Genomic DNA, 18,072 nt, shown 5'->3' with positions numbered 1-18,072 from the left:
CCATTTATCTCTCCACCCCAGAGGCTCCCAGCCTCATTCCTGATGAACAGGTCCGGCCCAAAACGTCGACTCTCCTGCTCCTTGGATGCTGCCTGACCTGCTGTGCTTTTCCAGCAACATACTTTTGACTCTGATCTCCAGCATCTGCAGACCTCACTTTCTCCCATCTTAAGACTGTGTTTGCTTTTTATCAGCAATTCCTCTCTAGATTATGGCTTTCATGATCTTAATCATTCTAATCTAGTTTCCTCTTTGCCATCTATGTTCTAAAGAGAACAAAGCCAGCTTCTCTAGCCTATCCAAACACCTCAGACTCATTCCTGCAACGATGCTAGTAAATCTCTTCAGGCCTTAATCCAAAGCTTTCACATCTGAAAGACGAAACACACACACCCTGAAGGTCATGAAACAGTGATCCTTTTATTCTACTGGCATCAGATCATCACAAAATTGAAGGGGAATTAAAAGTGAAAAATGGAAGACACAGTACTTACGTGAAGTTACCCTGTGGTTTAAATCTCGTTGAGGAAATATTTTGACTATCTGACTCTTTAACCCATGTGGATTCCTTCACCCAACACTACTATCTCCCCAGAAAGGATGCATTTACCTATTCCAGCTTCTCTGCTTGGCACTCCTCCTCATAGTCACCGCTTGTAGCTGGAGGTCTCAGCACAAGTATTCCAGATACCTGGTTCAGTGCCATTCCCTCACCAACACCACCTGCTCCTGGAAGTTCCCTCACACATTCCTCTGCTTGAAACTTCCCATTCCAATAACTACACATATTACATAGCACAAATATACCCAAACAAATTCAATGGGCGATTAAAAATTACTCACACCTGGGTCTTTAATGAGCAAAAGCTTGTTAATGTTTTTTTAAAAACAGTGAGAACAGTTCAATTTTTACACCGTGTTGCCTTCTGAGATACTGGTGACGTGTGGTGAAATGAGCGACTAGGGTACAGCCAAACTTGAATTTGTAACGTCCAGTCCAATACTCCAGTTGGGATGGAATCAGCATTCTGTATAGGCTTACACCAACCTTTTTTTGTTATCAATGCCTCTATGTTTTCAATCTCAGGATCATTAGCTGTTTTGCTAATCTGTCCCATCATCTTCAAACATTTGTGTGCAAACTGCTATGACAATATTGACCTAATATAGATTTCCTCTACCTCGAAAATAAACTTTTGCAACAAGTTGTAATATTATGTATGCTCAATGGACTGCCACAAGTTACTCACCAGAGCAGCTATTTCCAGAGTGCTCTCTTTCTTAGATGAATGAAAGCTGTTTAAATCATTACTGTAACAATAGTTGGAATTGATTACATTTAGATTATTCACCGTTATTTAGCTTTACACTAACAATATACAGTAGAATTGTTTTTAAAATACAAAGTATTTCACATTTTTGCCTGCTTGGTTCTTTATCCAAAAATATTTATACTTTGAACTAGGGGCAAGTGTTTATCACTGAGACCACAAAAACAGTAAGAGATGTCTAATTTCTTTTTCAATAAAAAGTAATGTTGCTTGTTAAGCTTGGAAATGGACAGGGAGAATTAATTCCAGCCCTCTGGTTGGTTATTCAATTTCCATCTTATTATTTAATTATTACAATCTCGCAGGACAAAACCACACATCAACATATTGCGCAGGTTAACAGAGGTACACAAAATACACACACAGTGCCAGCACCAGAATCAATAACAAACCTGTTCCCTTTCAGTTGTTGAGTCCATAAGCTCAATTGCACCATTTTCTTTTCAAATGTAAACTGCAATATACTCTAATTACACCTCTGCGGAAACATTTCAAAGGGCAGAATTCCATAATGAAAATGTCTGAATTCCACTGAAGGACTGAAAGAGCTCATCCTTGCAATGACTAGAGAACACAGACAAGGTTTCAATCAAGAGATGCAGGGGGAATGAGACAAACAATGATTTTATGCAACGTGTGACAATGACTAGGAACTCATTGTCCATGAGGTCAGCAGAGTGGGCAAGATCAGTATTTTCAAGAAGAACTCGAATGGATATTTAAAACAAATTAATATGTACAATTATGGGGAAAGGGTGGGGAATGGAACCAACTGGAACATCCAAGGGGAGCCGGTATAGACTCAATGGGCCAACTGAATTTCTTCAGGGGCTGCATGGTGGCTCAGTGGTTAGTACTGCAGTCTCACAGCACCAGGGACACAGGTTCAATTCCAGCTTCGGGCAACTGTCTGTGTGGAGTTTGCACATTCTCCCTGTGTCTGCATGAGTTTCCACAGGGTGCTCCGCTTTCCTCCCACAGTCACAAAGATGTGCAGGTGGATTGGCCATACTAAATTGCCCATAATGTTAGGTGCGTTAGTCAGGGGAAATGTAGATAAATAAGGGAATGGGTCAGGATGGGTTACTCTTTGGAGGGTCGGTGTGGATTTGCTGTTTCTACACTGTTGGGATTCTAAGTTCTAAAGTTCTTCTATGCCGTAATTGAATCCATGGGTGAAATCCTGCTGAGGTGTGGGGTTCTTGCCCTAATGGATAGAGAGCTGGTGGGAGGCCTGCCCTGTCTCTCTTCAGCAAGGTACAACAAACCACAAACCAATCAGGCATTGGCAAGAACATTATAGAGCCTCCCCTAGGAATCAAGATCCCAGTGTAGAGATCTCACCAAATGAGAGCTTTTGGCCAATCAGCGGCTGGCATAACTTACGCACGGCAGCGCAGTGGAGGCAGCGGTAGCTGCAGGAGAAACATCTTCCAGAGTGCCAGGATGAGGAAGTGATCCTGGCCACAGGTAAATAATGTGTGCAGAACTGTGGGAGTAATGCAGAGATGGGTGTGGGGACCAGCAGCAAGGGCAGGAACGGTTCTTAGTTGGCTCAGCCCTCTCCTCAATATAAAGTCTGTTGGGAAATCTCCCTCACCACCTTCCTTTGCCTCCTAAGATAACAAGCTGACCACACAGTTTTAGCTGCTTTTTATGCCGGATAGCAACAGACATGCCTACTAGAGGATTAATACTGATGGTGGCATAAGGCCCTGACTCATCATTAAGTGGCCACTTAAAGGTCTTAATGGGAAGCAGGCTTTGAAGCTTGACCATGGGTCTTCTACCCAGGACTTAGTTCAGGTGGAGCTAAAGAGATGACTGTCTTAATGGTAGCCTCTATCCTGCCCAATGTTATAACCTTCCCTCCAAGCTCACCACCAACAAACAGAAGATTCTGCTCTTGACTCAAACTAATGTATTGACAGAGCGCTTTGCAAATGTGTGTGTTCTTTTGGTAGGGCATGTCATGTTGCTAATATTGGTGCAGACGAAAAATAAAAAGAATGTCTTTCCATTAAAATAGTATGAAGAAAGGAAACTGCAGCTTGTTCTAAAGGACAAAACTGGTGGAAAATATTAATGGATACCTTAAAGGCGCATTTTTAAAAAGCTATAATTTTGAACCTGTTAACTTGTGACAAGTGTTTTAAGCAAATGGAAAGTGTTAGGGAGCCTGATACTATCAGGTATACAATCACTCACCTTGGTCATCAACTACTAATGTAGTTCTGATGTTTTGTTAATTTCAGTCCCTGGCATGGTTTTACTTAGTTTCTGCTCTGTCTGTGTTTGCTATCATCAATCCGGTGAACTCAATGAGACACCGATAAATATGAGTAGACAAATGAATAAAATGAAGTTGAGTGCCATTCTTATATTAATTAATTTTTAAAGATGGTGCTCAGATCATAAAATGCTCTTCGTAAAGGAGAAGCCCAAAATGATTCAAACACAAACCATCCTATACTAACCTTGTACAACACTTCTTTCAAGCATTGCAATTTTACCCTGCAATTTATTTTCTTCACAGTAAATTATGTCTTTTCTTTTCCCAGGGCTACCAACAAGGAAGCAGACAAGGTGACCTACTTTCACTGACTCCAGAAATACAGTTCTGAGCAGGGGGTGTCTATGAGCTGATTCTTCCCCTGAGGTGGAGTCTCAGTGATATCAGTCTGAATCCACATCATACCTCTGCATACTGCTGCAATAAAATACTGTAATTTTTTTTTAAAATTTCAACGTCAAGGTTTTATGCCTTGCACTCTTAATGATTACAGGACTGTGTCACAAGAATACTCTTTCAAAGAAAAAGATTTTCTTCCTTGATCTGACTTGAACTAAGTTTATGTTGAGAGAGTCTGGCTGCTTTAAGTGATCTGAGCAATAAGCTGCTGACTGCAGAGTTGAACTATTTAGTTAATTGCTTAATAAATAAAAGATCAGATAGACTGCTGTTTGCTTCTTTAAACAATTATCAGATATATGCAGCCAGGGGTTTCAGGGGCGGGGGGTTCTTATACTAAACAATGTACATTTAATTCTTCAAAATAAACAAAAAAATCTTTTTATTGAAGATAATGATTTATGCATTCAATTTATTTGAAAACCTTAATGTTTAAATGTGAATCATGGCTGAATGAAACTCAAATGTTGTTACAAGTGTAACTGGAAAATTACGCAACTAAATCAGGGCAAACACTTAACTCAGGTTCCAAACCATAGGCTATCATCCCCAGTGGAGTGACAGAATAAGATCTTGGGGTCAAAGCTCAAAGGCCATGATGGCAATGGTGGAATGGAAACTCTATCAGGAAAATCCTGGCATTGTCTTCAAGACTCAGTGGTATGTGTACTGGTTTGTTTTCTGAGCTTGCTGGGAGGAGAGGGAAGCTTCAGAGTTTCACAGGTAACCTCATTGTCTTCATGAGGATATCTTCTTTTTAAGTTCATATTTGGGAGCAAAGCAGAGTAAACTCTCAAGTGACAGCATGCATGACAGGATCACATCAAACTGAGGGAAACTGGATTGGAAGGTCAGTTAAATAGGCTGGGAGATCAGACTGCAATTGAAAGCTTGGGATGAGAGGGATGAAGCCTACTTCCTGATCTCTTCACTGCCACGGTACTCCTCTGTAATAAGGAGCTGAGCAAGCTAAGAGTTATATTACATCTAGTTAAAATGAGATCCTTTAAGTTCCTTTAAGAGACAAGCCTATTACATAATCAGTGTATCAGAGAATGTTATCCACATCTGTCTAGTTCTTATGTGACAAGATTGAACATAAGTATTGCAATATCGATAGTAATACCCTACTGGAAACAAAGCCCACATCGTGGTAGCAGGCCAAGAGCCATTTTGATAATTACCAGCAACTTGTAGCTCATGCCAAGAACAAATTTCTTTACAGACCTTCTACTTACAGCAAGTACAAGTGTTTCAAGCTCAAGCTCAAATGGGTAAAATAATTTTGCAAAAATATTATCTAAATTTAAGAACACAGATTTTATGTGTTTAAAATGGAATGTGTGCACTTTAATAATTAAATACTGATGGTTACTAGCCTGCTATGTTTAATTTAAATATCCTCCCCATCCTTCCTCATCAACACCTGCAGGTCACTGTTGCCTGATCAACAACTCACACCAATCTCAGAATAGAAAACCATCTTTCTTCAATGTGATTTTTACAGAAGCCTTCGAAGACCACTACGGGCTGCATTTGCAATTCATTCCAAACAATGCTCATTTTAAGGTGCTGATCTCAGTCCAGAAAACAATCATCAGGGTTGGGTATGTGTGTGTTGTGGGGGAAAGATGGGCAAAATCCATCCCTGCCCCTCCATTGAGCCAAAATAGCACTGTTTAAAATCTTGTTAAGAGCTTGTTAAAGTTACAAATTCAATTTTTTAAGAGGCAGTATATATTAACCATGCTTTCAGAAACGGATCACCTGAAAGGAGGTGGGTACAAAATTGGGAGTCAGCTACGGTTGCTCAAGGGTATTATACTGGCCCAATAATGTGGTCAGTGAAGACAAAGGGGACTGAAGCCTGGTAAGGGACTGCCCTTAATAAAGTCAAGAGTGTGGTGCTGGTAAAGAACAGCAGGTCAGGCAGCATTCAAGGACCAGGAAAATCAATATTTCAGGAAAAGCCTTTCATCAAGAATGAGGCTGGGAGCCTCGGGGATGGAGAGATAAATAGGAGGTGGGTGGGGCTGGGGGGAAGGTAGCTAAGAGTGCAATAGGTGGATGAAGGTGGGGATAAAGGCAATAGGTCAGAGGGGAGCATGGTGCAGATAGGTCGGGAGGAAGATGGACGGGTAGGACAGGTCATGAGGGCGTTGCCAAGTTGGAAGGTTGGATCTGGGATAAGATGAGGAAACTGGTGAAATCCACATTGGTGCCATGGGGTTGGAGGGTCCCGAGGCAGAAGATGAGGTGTTCTTCCTCCAGGCGTTGGGTGGTAAGGGAGTGGCAATGAGGGACGCCCAGGACCTGCATGTCCTTGGTGGAGTGGGAGGGGGAGTTGAAGTATTTGACAACAGGGCAGTGGGGTTGGTTGGTGCAGGTGTCCCGGAGATGTTCTCTGAAGCACTCTGCGAGTAGGCATCCTGTCTCCCCAATATAGAGGAGACCGCATCGGGAGCAATGGATACAGTAAATGACGTGTGTGAAAGTGCAGGTGTAAGATGTGGAAGACTCCTTTAGGACCTTGTATGGAGGTGAGGGGGGAGGTGTGGGTGCAGGTTTTGCAATTCCTGTGGTGGCAGAGGAAGGTGCCGGGAGGGGAGGGTGGGTTGTTGGCAGGCGTGGACCTGACAAGGTAGCCCTTAATAAAGTACAGGTGACAAAACAGGATACGTATTCATCTCCTGAGCTTTGAATAGGGTCAGCTGCTATGTCACTACAATTATATCTCTTTCTTCATCCCAGCATTGAAGGAGGTAAGGGTAAGGTTAGTAATCTCGGACTAAGCCCCACTCTCTGCAACGGGATCCTCAGTTTCCTGTCCCACAGGCCACAATCAGTGAAGATTGGGGACAATATTTCATCCTCACTAACACTCAACATGGAGCCCCCCAGGGGTGCATACTCAGCCCCCTACTGTACGTGCTGTACACCCATGACTGTGTTGCCAAATACCAGACTAATGCCATTTATAAGTTTGCTGATGACACCACCATAGTCGGTCGAATCTCAGATGACGACGAAACGTGACTACAGACCTGTAAAAATGGTGCACTGAGAACGACCTAGCTCACAATGCTGGCAAAACCAAGGAACTCATTATTGGCTTTCAGTGGGATATTACTCATGCCCCCCTCCACATTAACAACACAGAGTTGGAACGAGTGGAGAGTGTTAAGCTCCTGGGAGTGGTCATCAAAAACAAGCTTTCTTGGACTCTTCATGTGGTTACAAAAACCCAACAACGTCTCTTCTTCCTGAGGCATGACAGCGAATACCTTGCCAACTTTTATAGGTGCGCCATCGAGAGCATTCTGTCTGGATGTATCACTACCTGATAACTGTATCATTCAAGATTGGAGATGGTTACAGAGAGTGGTGAACTCGGCCCGGACAATCACTAAGGCCAATCTTCCATTTATAGAATCCATCTACCAGGCGCGCTGTCAAGGAAAGGCCGCGAGTGTTCTCAAAGATCCATCCTGACAATGCTTTTCGACAATCTCTACCATCAAGGAGAAGGTGCAAAAGCCTGAACACACGCAGTAGCTGGTTTTGAAATAGTTTCTACCCTACTGTTATGAGAATACTAAATTGACTCACAAACTCTTAGCATTCACCTGTCCCTGTGTTTTGGTTTCTGCTGCTGTTTACCTATTATTTGCTTATCTATGCCACTTAACTCTGTGATCTGTCTGTATTGCTCACAAGACAAAGGTTTTCACTATGCCTCGGTACACGTGACAATAAATTCAATACAAATTCAAGGAAGTCGACAGACAGCTTTGAACAGAACAGTAATGTAAATGAAAAACAATGAAATGGAACAAAATTTGGTATTATCTTAGAGTCATAGAGATGTACAGCACAGAAGCAGACTTTTGGGTCCAGTTTGTCCATGCTGACCAGATATCCTAAATTAATCTCATCCCATTTGCCAGCATTTGACCTAACTCCCTCTAAACCCTTCCTATTTTTACATCCATCCAAATGTCTTTTACATGTTGTGACAGTACCAGCCTCCACCACTTCTTTTGGCAGCTCATTCCATGCACACATCACCCTCTGTGTGAAAAAGTTTCCCTTTTACTTCTTTCCCCTCTCACCTTAAACCTATGCCCTCTAGGTTTGGACTCCCCAGGTCTGGGGAAAAGATCTTGTCCATTTACCCTATCCATGATCCTCATGATTTTGTAAACCTCTATAAGGTCACCCCTCAGCCTCTGAGGCTCCAGGTAAAACAGCCTCAGCTTATTCAGCCTCTCCCTATCGCTCAAACCCTCCAACCCTGGAGACATCCTTGTAAATCTTTTCTGAACCGTTTCAAGTTTCAAAACATCTTTCCTGTAGCAGGGAGACCAGAATCACATGCAGTATTCAAAAAATGGCCGAACCAATGTCCTGTACAGCCACAACATGGCCTCTAAAGGAAAGGTTTTGTAAACAACTCACTGCTGTAATCAGGGTAGAACAGAGTGGCAACCTGTTCCAGAAGACATGCCATGAGAATGGATTGACTATCTGAGACATATCCTGGTCCGCAGCAACCAGCATCATTGTGACTATTGCTTAGTAGTTTAATCAAGGTGTACCCCCCGCTAAATGGAATGCTACCCAAGTTGTTGTATGCTCTTAATTTCTTGGTGAACCTTCAGACCCAGGAAGGCTTCTGCTGGAAATCAGACAGGCTCTCTGATTTTGGGCCCAGTGTCAATGAAGGGAAATATCCTTCACAGGAATGACAGAAACCTGGGCACCAAGTATGCAAAGGGGAGAAAGGAACGGCAGGAAAATAATGGTGCTCAAGCCTTCAATACTGTTCACTGCTGCCCTTATTGCCAAAGATGGACACAACACTCACTCAATGGTAGACACAGACATACAGGGAGAGGGGTCTTTGGGTTTTGTATGGATTGCTGGATTCCCCTAGTACAGGGCATCATAGATTGCATCCATATGCCCATCATGGCACCCAAGTATAAAAATCATCCATTGGAAGGCTTCCACTCTTTCATGTTAAATTAGTCTGCAACAAGAGCTTCCCCATCTGAGCACTCATAGTCCCAGCAGCTAACATAATTGTTTCCTTCATCACCAGTCTACACTTCTTCAAACCTTCACAGCAGCATCAAAAAGTGTGGGAATAGATCCCAGCAGAAAATGAAAATCCCTTGAAAAGATGGTAATTCATACTTCTACAGGAGCTTCAGACGGAGACACACAGGTTAAACCCCAATGTGAATGTCTTAGTAGCACAATAACTGAGCAGGTCTTTGATCTCGGGGAGTTGTAGGTGGTGACTTTCAATACTGTCTACAAGGGTTTTGGTCAGAGTAGCATGTTAAGTTGTGATAGAAAGTACTGGGATAGATTAGATTAGATTAGATTACTTTACAGTGTGGAAACAGGCCCTTCGGCCCAACAAGTCCACACCGACCTGCCAAAGCGCACTCACCCAGACCCATTCCCCTACATTTACCCCTGCACCTAACACTACGGGCAATTTAGTGTGGCCAATTCACCTAACCTGCACATTTTGGACTGTGGGAGGAAACCGGAGCACCCAGAGGAAACCCACGCAGACACAGGGAGAACGTGCAAACTCCACACAGTCAGTCGCCTGAGGCGGGAATTGAACCCGGGTCTCTGGCGCTGTGAGGCAGCAGTGCTAACCACTGTGCCACCATGCCACCCACAAAGCAGCCAACATTTGTAATCTTTATGATGTTACTTAAGGGAGATGTACTAGTCAGGACTTTGGAGGAATTGACAAGATTTAAAATGGACTGTATAGATTTTTAGGCGGAGGTGGGTACTACAGGTGCTGCAGATTAGAGTCAAGATTAGAATGGTGCTGGCAAAGCACAGCAGGTCAGGCAGCATCCGAAGTGCAGGAAAATCGACATTTCGGGCAAAGCCCTTCATCAGGAAGCCCTGATTTTCCTGCTCCTCGGATGCTGCCTGACCTGTTGTGCTTTGCCAGCACCACTTTAATCTTACATAATTTTTTAAACATTCAACTGTACCACGAGAATCAGAGCAGGGGGCCCCGATTCAACATCTCATCTGAAAGACAGTTTCTGAATTATCATTATGGAATGAGGAAATAGGAGTCAGGTTTCCTTTTGAACTCTCTATCAATGGGTAAATGCTAGAAGTCCTGGTTTTCTCAGGGATGAGCCCTGAATTGGTTTGGAGACAATTACCTTCCATTCAGAGTCGGTGGGTCTGGAACAGAGGGGAGCCAGGCAAAAATGGGGCTTATTTGGACATTCAAAGCAGCCATCACTAAGACTGTTGCCTGCTTTTTGGATGAAATCCACTGATAGTAAAAACGCCTGCCACTCTAGCAGAGGAAGGAGAAATGTTACAGAGTAATTGGTAGCTGGCACTCACCTTACTTCATTGATGCTGGAGGCTGTGACGAGACAAGGGTAATTCTCTTCCCAGAAGATAGCAGGAGCTAGGATCAATGCCTTGAAACAAACACATGGCCTAGTACGAATAATTTTAGGGGCTCTCTGCCTCTGTATTCATCTTCAGGGGAGCTGAAAATTCAATCATTTCTGATCACATAGAATCCTCTCAATAGTGGATTAAGATTTAGTGTTCAAGACTTGGAGCTTCAAGATCATCAGCAAACGTGTCATAACCAAGTTAGGCTAGCATTTCGGCAGGCTTGTTCAATGCAATGGTAAGAAAAAATGTCTGAATAGACTTGATACTCAGAATGTGAACCAACACGGAGGTGTCCTCAATAAAACTGATGAACTACATCAGTAAAGAAACATAAAGTCAAAACAGCCGACTTTGGCTCAAAAAGAAACGGGAGAAAATTAAATGTGTATCGATCAATTGTTCCACATTGCTTAAGTGTGAACAATGCTTCTGACAAACATCGGTTAACTGTTTTAATCATGAGTGAAGTCTCTGCAGAATCCCCAAAAAATTATATAATCCTACTGTGCCTTCATTGTTCTAAGGTCAGAACAATTTATAGCAAGCACTGAACTAAAGCATGAATTCTCTGTTGCATTTTAGTTTTATGTTAGTATTTTGGTTTATGCTTATAATCATCATCCTTACACAATCTTCTTTTATTTCACTAGAAGGCAGTATGTGGCTCAGAGTCTAATCTATTGAACAGATCTATTAACCAGTAAATGGATAAGTGAAAAGGAACAATGGCATGCTGTAAAATTTATAGCGGTTATACTCTTCATAATTCCTTCTTGGAAGAAAGAAAATAAACAGTTATGACCATGGAGTTAAACTGCAATGTGAACCAAATCAACAGAGACCACTAAAGCATCTGCGTTGAAATTAGTATCTTTATTGCAACAATACGTCTGTAAAATCCCTAATCCATGCCACTTCATCCTTTCCAATCCACGTCACATCCATCTCATTTATTTCATCCCTCTCATATCATCTTTGTTCTATTCCCCATTCCACCTCTTCTTCCTGTGCCATTTCCCATTCCATCCACCCCTATCATTCCTTACCAATATCATATGTTCCAGGTCACACCGACAATCTCCCTCATGCAATTGCTCTTCCCTCCATGCTGTCTCCTAACCTCTATGCCTCCCTTACTGCCTTCCTTCTTTCCACACTGTTCCTTCCTTCATGCCTCCTTTTCAGTCCTTCGCACGCTGTGTTATTGCTCCATCCTGGGTATGTTGTCTCCTCTCAGTTTACAATTTGCATTTGCCTCACCCTGCTCCCGCAGCTATTTCTCCTTTTCCACGCCATTTCCCTTTCCCTCCACCACCCTTCCTTGTCAAGAGAACTGAGACCAGAGAATGGTAAGAGTTGGCAGTCAGTAAGTGAAGCAAGACGCGGGTGGGCTTGGAAATCAATAACCGAGGCTGGGAAGTGGAGACAACTGTGCATTGGAACCCAGTAAGTAAGACTGGGGAGTGACTGGGGCTAGTAACACATAACATGTATAGCAGGCTCTGTTTAGCAAATCAAACAACAGACAAATTAGAAAATGCAGAAAAATCAAGAATATAAAGTGTTGTAAATAAACTTGGAGCCATGACATGTATCCTATGTAAGACACAAGGCTGCAGGTGCTAATCTTAATTTGGTTATTTGTTGAATACCCACAGAGTCTCACTGGCGTATATATTTGTCTCAAATAACTTCAAATTTGTTTTGCATTGTCATAAACCTCGTGATTCAGGTTTTATTTTACACTTGGGAAAAAGTTCTGTTCTTATCTCTACTGATAATTTTTGGCGTGTCACGGTTCACCCTTACCTATGAGTCACTACTGTCTGGTTCTTGTATGTTTCTGGAAACTGGTATTGACCCTGCAAGTACATTTCACACATGTGCAGACTATTCCATCTTTTCTTCACACTCTCTTGCACACGACTGATATCACTACTTCGTTTTTATATGCATCACTACCTCAATAACATATCCATTCTTATGATTTAACAATGTTCACTATTCAGTTATTAGAAGAATGCATTACCATAATTTGACTGAAATAAGGAGGTTGAATATCTTTTGCAATCATATGTTAATCAGACATATATTTAAATAAGACCCATCCTTGTTTTGCATTTAAGTTGAACGTCTTGCTAAATCCCTCTGATATCTGACGTGCCGAATCATATTCCTAGCCAGTTTGCTTCAAAACAAACTGGGATGTTTACTGTAAAATGACCTGTCTTTAACACTACAGTTTTTCTAACAGAAAGAAAGAAACAGTATCATGATATATCAAGAATAGATCGTCAACAATAATTTACTCCAAGGCACTTAAGGAGATGTAGCCTAAAAGCATGGTAAAGTTATAGATTTTCAGGAATATCTTCAAGAAGGAGAGAGATTTAGAAGAAATTGTGGAGTTTAGAACCTTGATAGCTGAAATTGCAGCCATCAATGGTAGAGCAATTGAAGTCAGGCATGGGCAAGAGGCCAGTTTTAGAGAACTTCAGAGATACTGGAGAATGGCAATGCTGGAGAAGATTATAGAACAGAAAAGCTAGCAAGGCCATTGTGTGATTTGCACAACAAGAAAGAACATGTCAAAAGTGACATTGCTGGACCGGGACCAAATGTAGGTTAGCCATTATGGGGGAGAATCAGTGAATTGAGTTTTGTACTAGTTAGACCTGCTGCGCTTTTCCAGCAACGCATTTTCAGCTTTGTACTAGTTAGCATAACAGTAGCAGAACCACAAAGAAAAAAAATACCATAAACCAGACTTAAACCTTCCAAAACAATGAGTTAGATTTTGCTGCTTAATTAGGTGAATAACTGGGTAAGTGAATTCTTCACCAGGTTTCTTAAGACTTGAACTATTTCCATAGGTAAGGATACATTGGGTGGAATTTTCCCTAACTGTCAGTGTTGTGGGAGAGGTGAGAAATGTGGAAAAAATGAGCAAAAATATAAAAACACTGCTCTTCAGGTTGCAATGGTGAGTTCAGAATCTTAACTCCTGAACAGTAGCTACCTCATTCCCATACAATCAAATCTCATTACTAACCCATATCTCCTCAAATCTATGCTTCTAATTCTCCTGTCCTTTCCTGAGAAATTATGCAGCGCTAATTCCTGAAATGAAAGCAACAGTAGTTGCTTGGAGGCAACAACTCATCATTTGAACCTTTGGTACTTCATCCAATGCAGTCTTCATCAGAATAAACCTTCATGCTCCATGGACATCATTGTCTTCCACCCCTCATCTACACAGGTTGCTATCAGCAAACCACCAGTCACACTATATCACCATAGTTAAATATCACACAACACCAGGTTATAGTCCAACAGGTTTAATTGGAACCTGTTGGACTATAACCTGGTGTTGTGTGATTTTTAACTGTGTACACCCCAGTCCAACACCGGCATCTCCGAATCATTATATCATCATAGCTTTCTTTAACCAATTCGCACACCACTTTAGCCCTTCAGGACTTCATTTTGGAACCCAGGAATACCTACAAATCGTGTATCTCTGCCATTTGCTTTGCATGCAGGACACACATGTATTTACATAGGATACATCTCATGGCTCCAAGTTTCATTTTACAACATTTATCAACTTTACACTGACTTGGAGGTGTGCCTTACATTGCTTTTTGCTGCACAGGCTGTTCAGTGCTAGGTTACAGGCTGTCAGCCTCTGTGGCTACATTAGAAATGCATCAGGACAGGCAGGCAGCTTATCATGGTTCTGAGTATTAAACAGTAAAGGGAATGGACAGGTTGCAGTGGAGAACTGTGTTATGTCAGTGTCACACTTACAGCATGAGCCAAACACACTGCATGCGCTTTAACCAAAAACCATGTGTGGAAGTCAAAATGGGTGCCGAGTTCTTACTGTCCAAGAAATCAGATTAAAAATTATAACCTCAAGCATTCATGATTGTTGTATTATCTCTATCATTTAACTTAATTTAATCAAGTCTCACCTGGGCTTAGCATTTCAGATTTACATTTCACATTGGAAGACCACACTGTCGATCTGTCACATTCACTATAAGTTTGCATTAGTGTAGTCTGTGATATTTGAGGATGGTTTTTTTGTTGAGTGGCCATTAGAGATGGTCATGCCCTGGTATTTATGTGGCATGAATTTTACTTGCTTCTTGTCAGTCCAAGTCTGGATATTGTCCAGATCTTGTTGTACTTAGACATGGCCTATCTCAATATCTGAGGAGTCACGAATGGTGCTGATCATTGTGCAATAATCAATGAACACCCCATTTCTGATCTTATGATGGATGGATGAACTGATGGAGCAGCTGAAAACAGATGAGGCTAGGACACTCCCTGAAGAGGTCCTGCAGAGATGTCCTGGAGCTAAGATGACTGCTCTCTAACAACCACAACCATTTTCCTAAATGCTAGGTATGACTTTGGCCAGCAGAGAGTTTGCCCCATGATACCCACTGATTCCAGTTTGGCGAGGGCTTCTTGATGTTTCACTCAATCAAATGCAGCCTTGATGTCAAGGGTTGTCACTCTCACCTTACCTGTGGAACTTAGAGCTTTTGTCTATGTTTGAACCAAGGCTGCAATGAGGCCAGGAGCTGAGTGGCCCTGGTGGAACCCAAACTGGATGTCACTGAGTAGCCATTGCTGATCAGGTGCAGCGTGATAGCACTGTGGTTGACACCTTCCATCACTTTCCTGATGATTGAGAATAGACTGATAGGGCAGTAATTGGCCAGATTGGTTTTGTCCTGCCTTAGTGTACAGACTCTTCCTGGGCAATTTTTCACAATTGTCAGGTAGATACTATGTTGTAGCTGTGCAGGAACAGCTTGGCTAGGAATGTGGAAAGTTCTGGAGCACAAGTATTCAATTATATTGTGGGAATGTTGTAGGCCCCATAGCCTTTGCAGTATCCACTGCCTCCAAAGGTTTCTTGATATCGTGTGGAGTGAATTGAATTGGTTGAAGACTGATTCTGGAGACCTGTGGAGGAGGTCGTGATGAATCATCCATTTCTGACTGAAGATTGCTATCAATGCTTCAGCCTTACCTTTGGCACTGATGGCCTCAGCTCTTCCATCATAGAATATGGGATATTTAGGAAGCTTCTCCTCCAGTGAACTGTTTGATTGTCCACCACGATTTATGACTGAATGTGGCAAGAATGTAGAGCTTAGACCTGATCCGTTGGGGTGAAGTCGCTTAACTCTGTACTTCCTAAATCATATATCATGCACAGGACAAAACAATTATTTTATGCAATGTAAGCAAAAGCTAGAGTTTATAAACAAAAAAACTTCACTCCTTAAGTTACTTTGTCGGTAACTATGAAAAAAATCATGAGATTAAAAAAAACTGACTGCATCTGTGGACCCCATAAACTGGAATAATGTATCATAGATCAAGGAGCTACCAATGAAGAATGGCAAAGTTTAAATTGTCATGATGAAGTACATTTATGTCCCTCATTACACATTTAAAAGCACCTAGCCATTACATTCAACATTATAGATACATAATTAGGTAAAGATATCCTACACTTATAACAATGAAATTTGCAATTACTGATTTCTCTCATTTTCTGCCCATTTTAATTAATGCATATAAGTTATGCCATTCAAAACAAATGAACTAAATTTGGTTTTAGTTAATATATCATGTTGTATAAAATTAGTCAAATATGTTACATCATTTTCAATATTGCCCAAAGTATTAAGCATAACAATGTTGTTTTGGTCATTAATAAATGATTGTTGACCAAGTGCAGCTTGGATCACATTATATTTTTCACCCTCCCAATCTATTTATTGCGATGAAAGTAGCCAGAAGTGTACATATAAAGCCACTTTTAAGGATGATGAATTGTTCCATTAAACTAGTCATCCTTTTTGTATTTCTGAGTCTATTCTGACTTCTGTTGATAGAGTTGCTTTCCAATTATCTTTGCTTGTCTATTTTTATTAGAGATCGGTCTCTTTTGTTAAATATTGTCAAATAAATATAGCACTGATCCACTGATCTGAACATGATTAATTTGAAAGCTACAATACTCAGCAAATTTACAAAGCACCAGCACGAGTTTCTACATGAATTGTTTATGTTATATCACTTCATCAATTGGAATCTGAGTTCAACAGAAATGAATTCTTTACTGAGTCATCACATTTTTCATTACTACTCTTTGAAACATGGGGTCTATAAGATTACAATATTTTTGGGACAATAGTTTTAAATTTAGGGTAAATTAATTTTATCAGAAACCAAATATTATTCTGTTGAAGGAAATTCAGACAGTGTGAAAGTGTCAGAACCATTGAACTGACGAATGGCAAGGAATCTTCTCTCCCTCCTAAAATCTGCTATTTTGCTGGTCTACCTACCTGAGCAAGAAAACATTAGCTATTCAACTACAGAAGTCATTGTAGCTGCTGAATTTGGCTTCAGGTTTTCACCTCTTCATTTCAACAACATGAAATTCAAACAACAGGACCCTATGATATATTGCAGAGAATTACTGTGACCTTCCTTTCATAACTATGCTTTTGTCTTATCTGTACTTTTTAAAATTATAGTGTCTGTAATTCTAGTTAATAGTCTTATCTCTTAATTCTTAAACAAACTTCACCAATAGCTTAAAATAGACTAACTTTTAAACTGCTTAAATAAAAGATTTGAGTGCTGGTCTACTTTCACTTGAATCAGTTCAAATTAAAAAGGGGATCAACCACAGCTATTGTAATTCACTTCATTGGATATATCATGGACATGCCTGGTGATTATGCTGTAACATTTAAAGCTTAAAATGGAATTAGTAATGAATTGTACTTTACTTGTAAATCCTCTTTGGACAAAATAGAACTACCATTATTCTATAAGATAAATCAATTTTTAAAATTCCTTTATAATATTCCAGTGTTATACTAGACATTCATTCATTCACTCACATATAAAGGTGTCTTAAGTTTACAAAATGATTAAGATCCGTGATAATGCAGCTTTGCTTATGCATTTCAAGGAGAAAATTAAAAAAGTAAGACTTAACCAAACATTGTTCCATGAAGTGTTTAGTTGACTGAAAGGATATGGACATCTTTGTTACAAACTTATCATGCAGGTCCTGTGGTGGTGGAAAAGTTTCCAAATCCTTTTCAAGCTGGTGAAGCTGCTTTTCCATCTGCTTAAGGTTCTTCTCCATGTTTTCTGCACATACTATGAAAAAAGACAATATAATATTAAATTTTTTAACCTTCAAGATATGGAAAATATAAAGGCAACTATTTTCACTTATAAGAATTACAAATTCTGTTGTACTTCAAGACTGCACAGTGCACTGTTAATGCGTCTTCTTTCTGCATTGAAGAGAAACAACTTGTGTGAGTATGAGGACTGCAAACACATAACTGATGTGGTATAATTGAAGGAGAAAGTGAGGACTGCAGATGCTGGAGATCAGAGCTGAAAATGTGTTGCCGGAAAAGCGCAGCAGGTCAGGCAGCATCCAAGCAACAGGAGAATCGACGTTTCGGGCATAAGCCCTTCTTCAGGAATGAGGAAAGTGTGTCCAGCAGGCTTAGATAAAAG

General features: G+C 40.9%; 1 protein-coding gene across 2 annotated transcripts in view; it reads right to left on the bottom strand.

Moving 5' to 3' along the window:
- Window positions 1-18,072, bottom strand: part of LOC122550431 (protein diaphanous homolog 3-like) — a 577,944-nt gene that overhangs the window by 120,413 nt on the left and 439,459 nt on the right. For both annotated transcript variants that reach the window (XM_043691160.1, XM_043691161.1), the window contains one exon: window positions 17,576-17,700. In XM_043691160.1, the coding sequence (XP_043547095.1) occupies window positions 17,576-17,700 (125 nt within the window). The remainder of the gene's footprint in view (window positions 1-17,575; window positions 17,701-18,072) is intronic.

This window comes from Chiloscyllium plagiosum, chromosome 6 (genome assembly GCF_004010195.1).
Source record: "Chiloscyllium plagiosum isolate BGI_BamShark_2017 chromosome 6, ASM401019v2, whole genome shotgun sequence".
Taxonomy (NCBI): Eukaryota; Metazoa; Chordata; class Chondrichthyes; order Orectolobiformes; family Hemiscylliidae; genus Chiloscyllium; species Chiloscyllium plagiosum.
The sequence above is the reverse complement of the archived record's forward strand: the minus strand, read 5'-3'. Positions and strand labels throughout refer to the sequence as shown.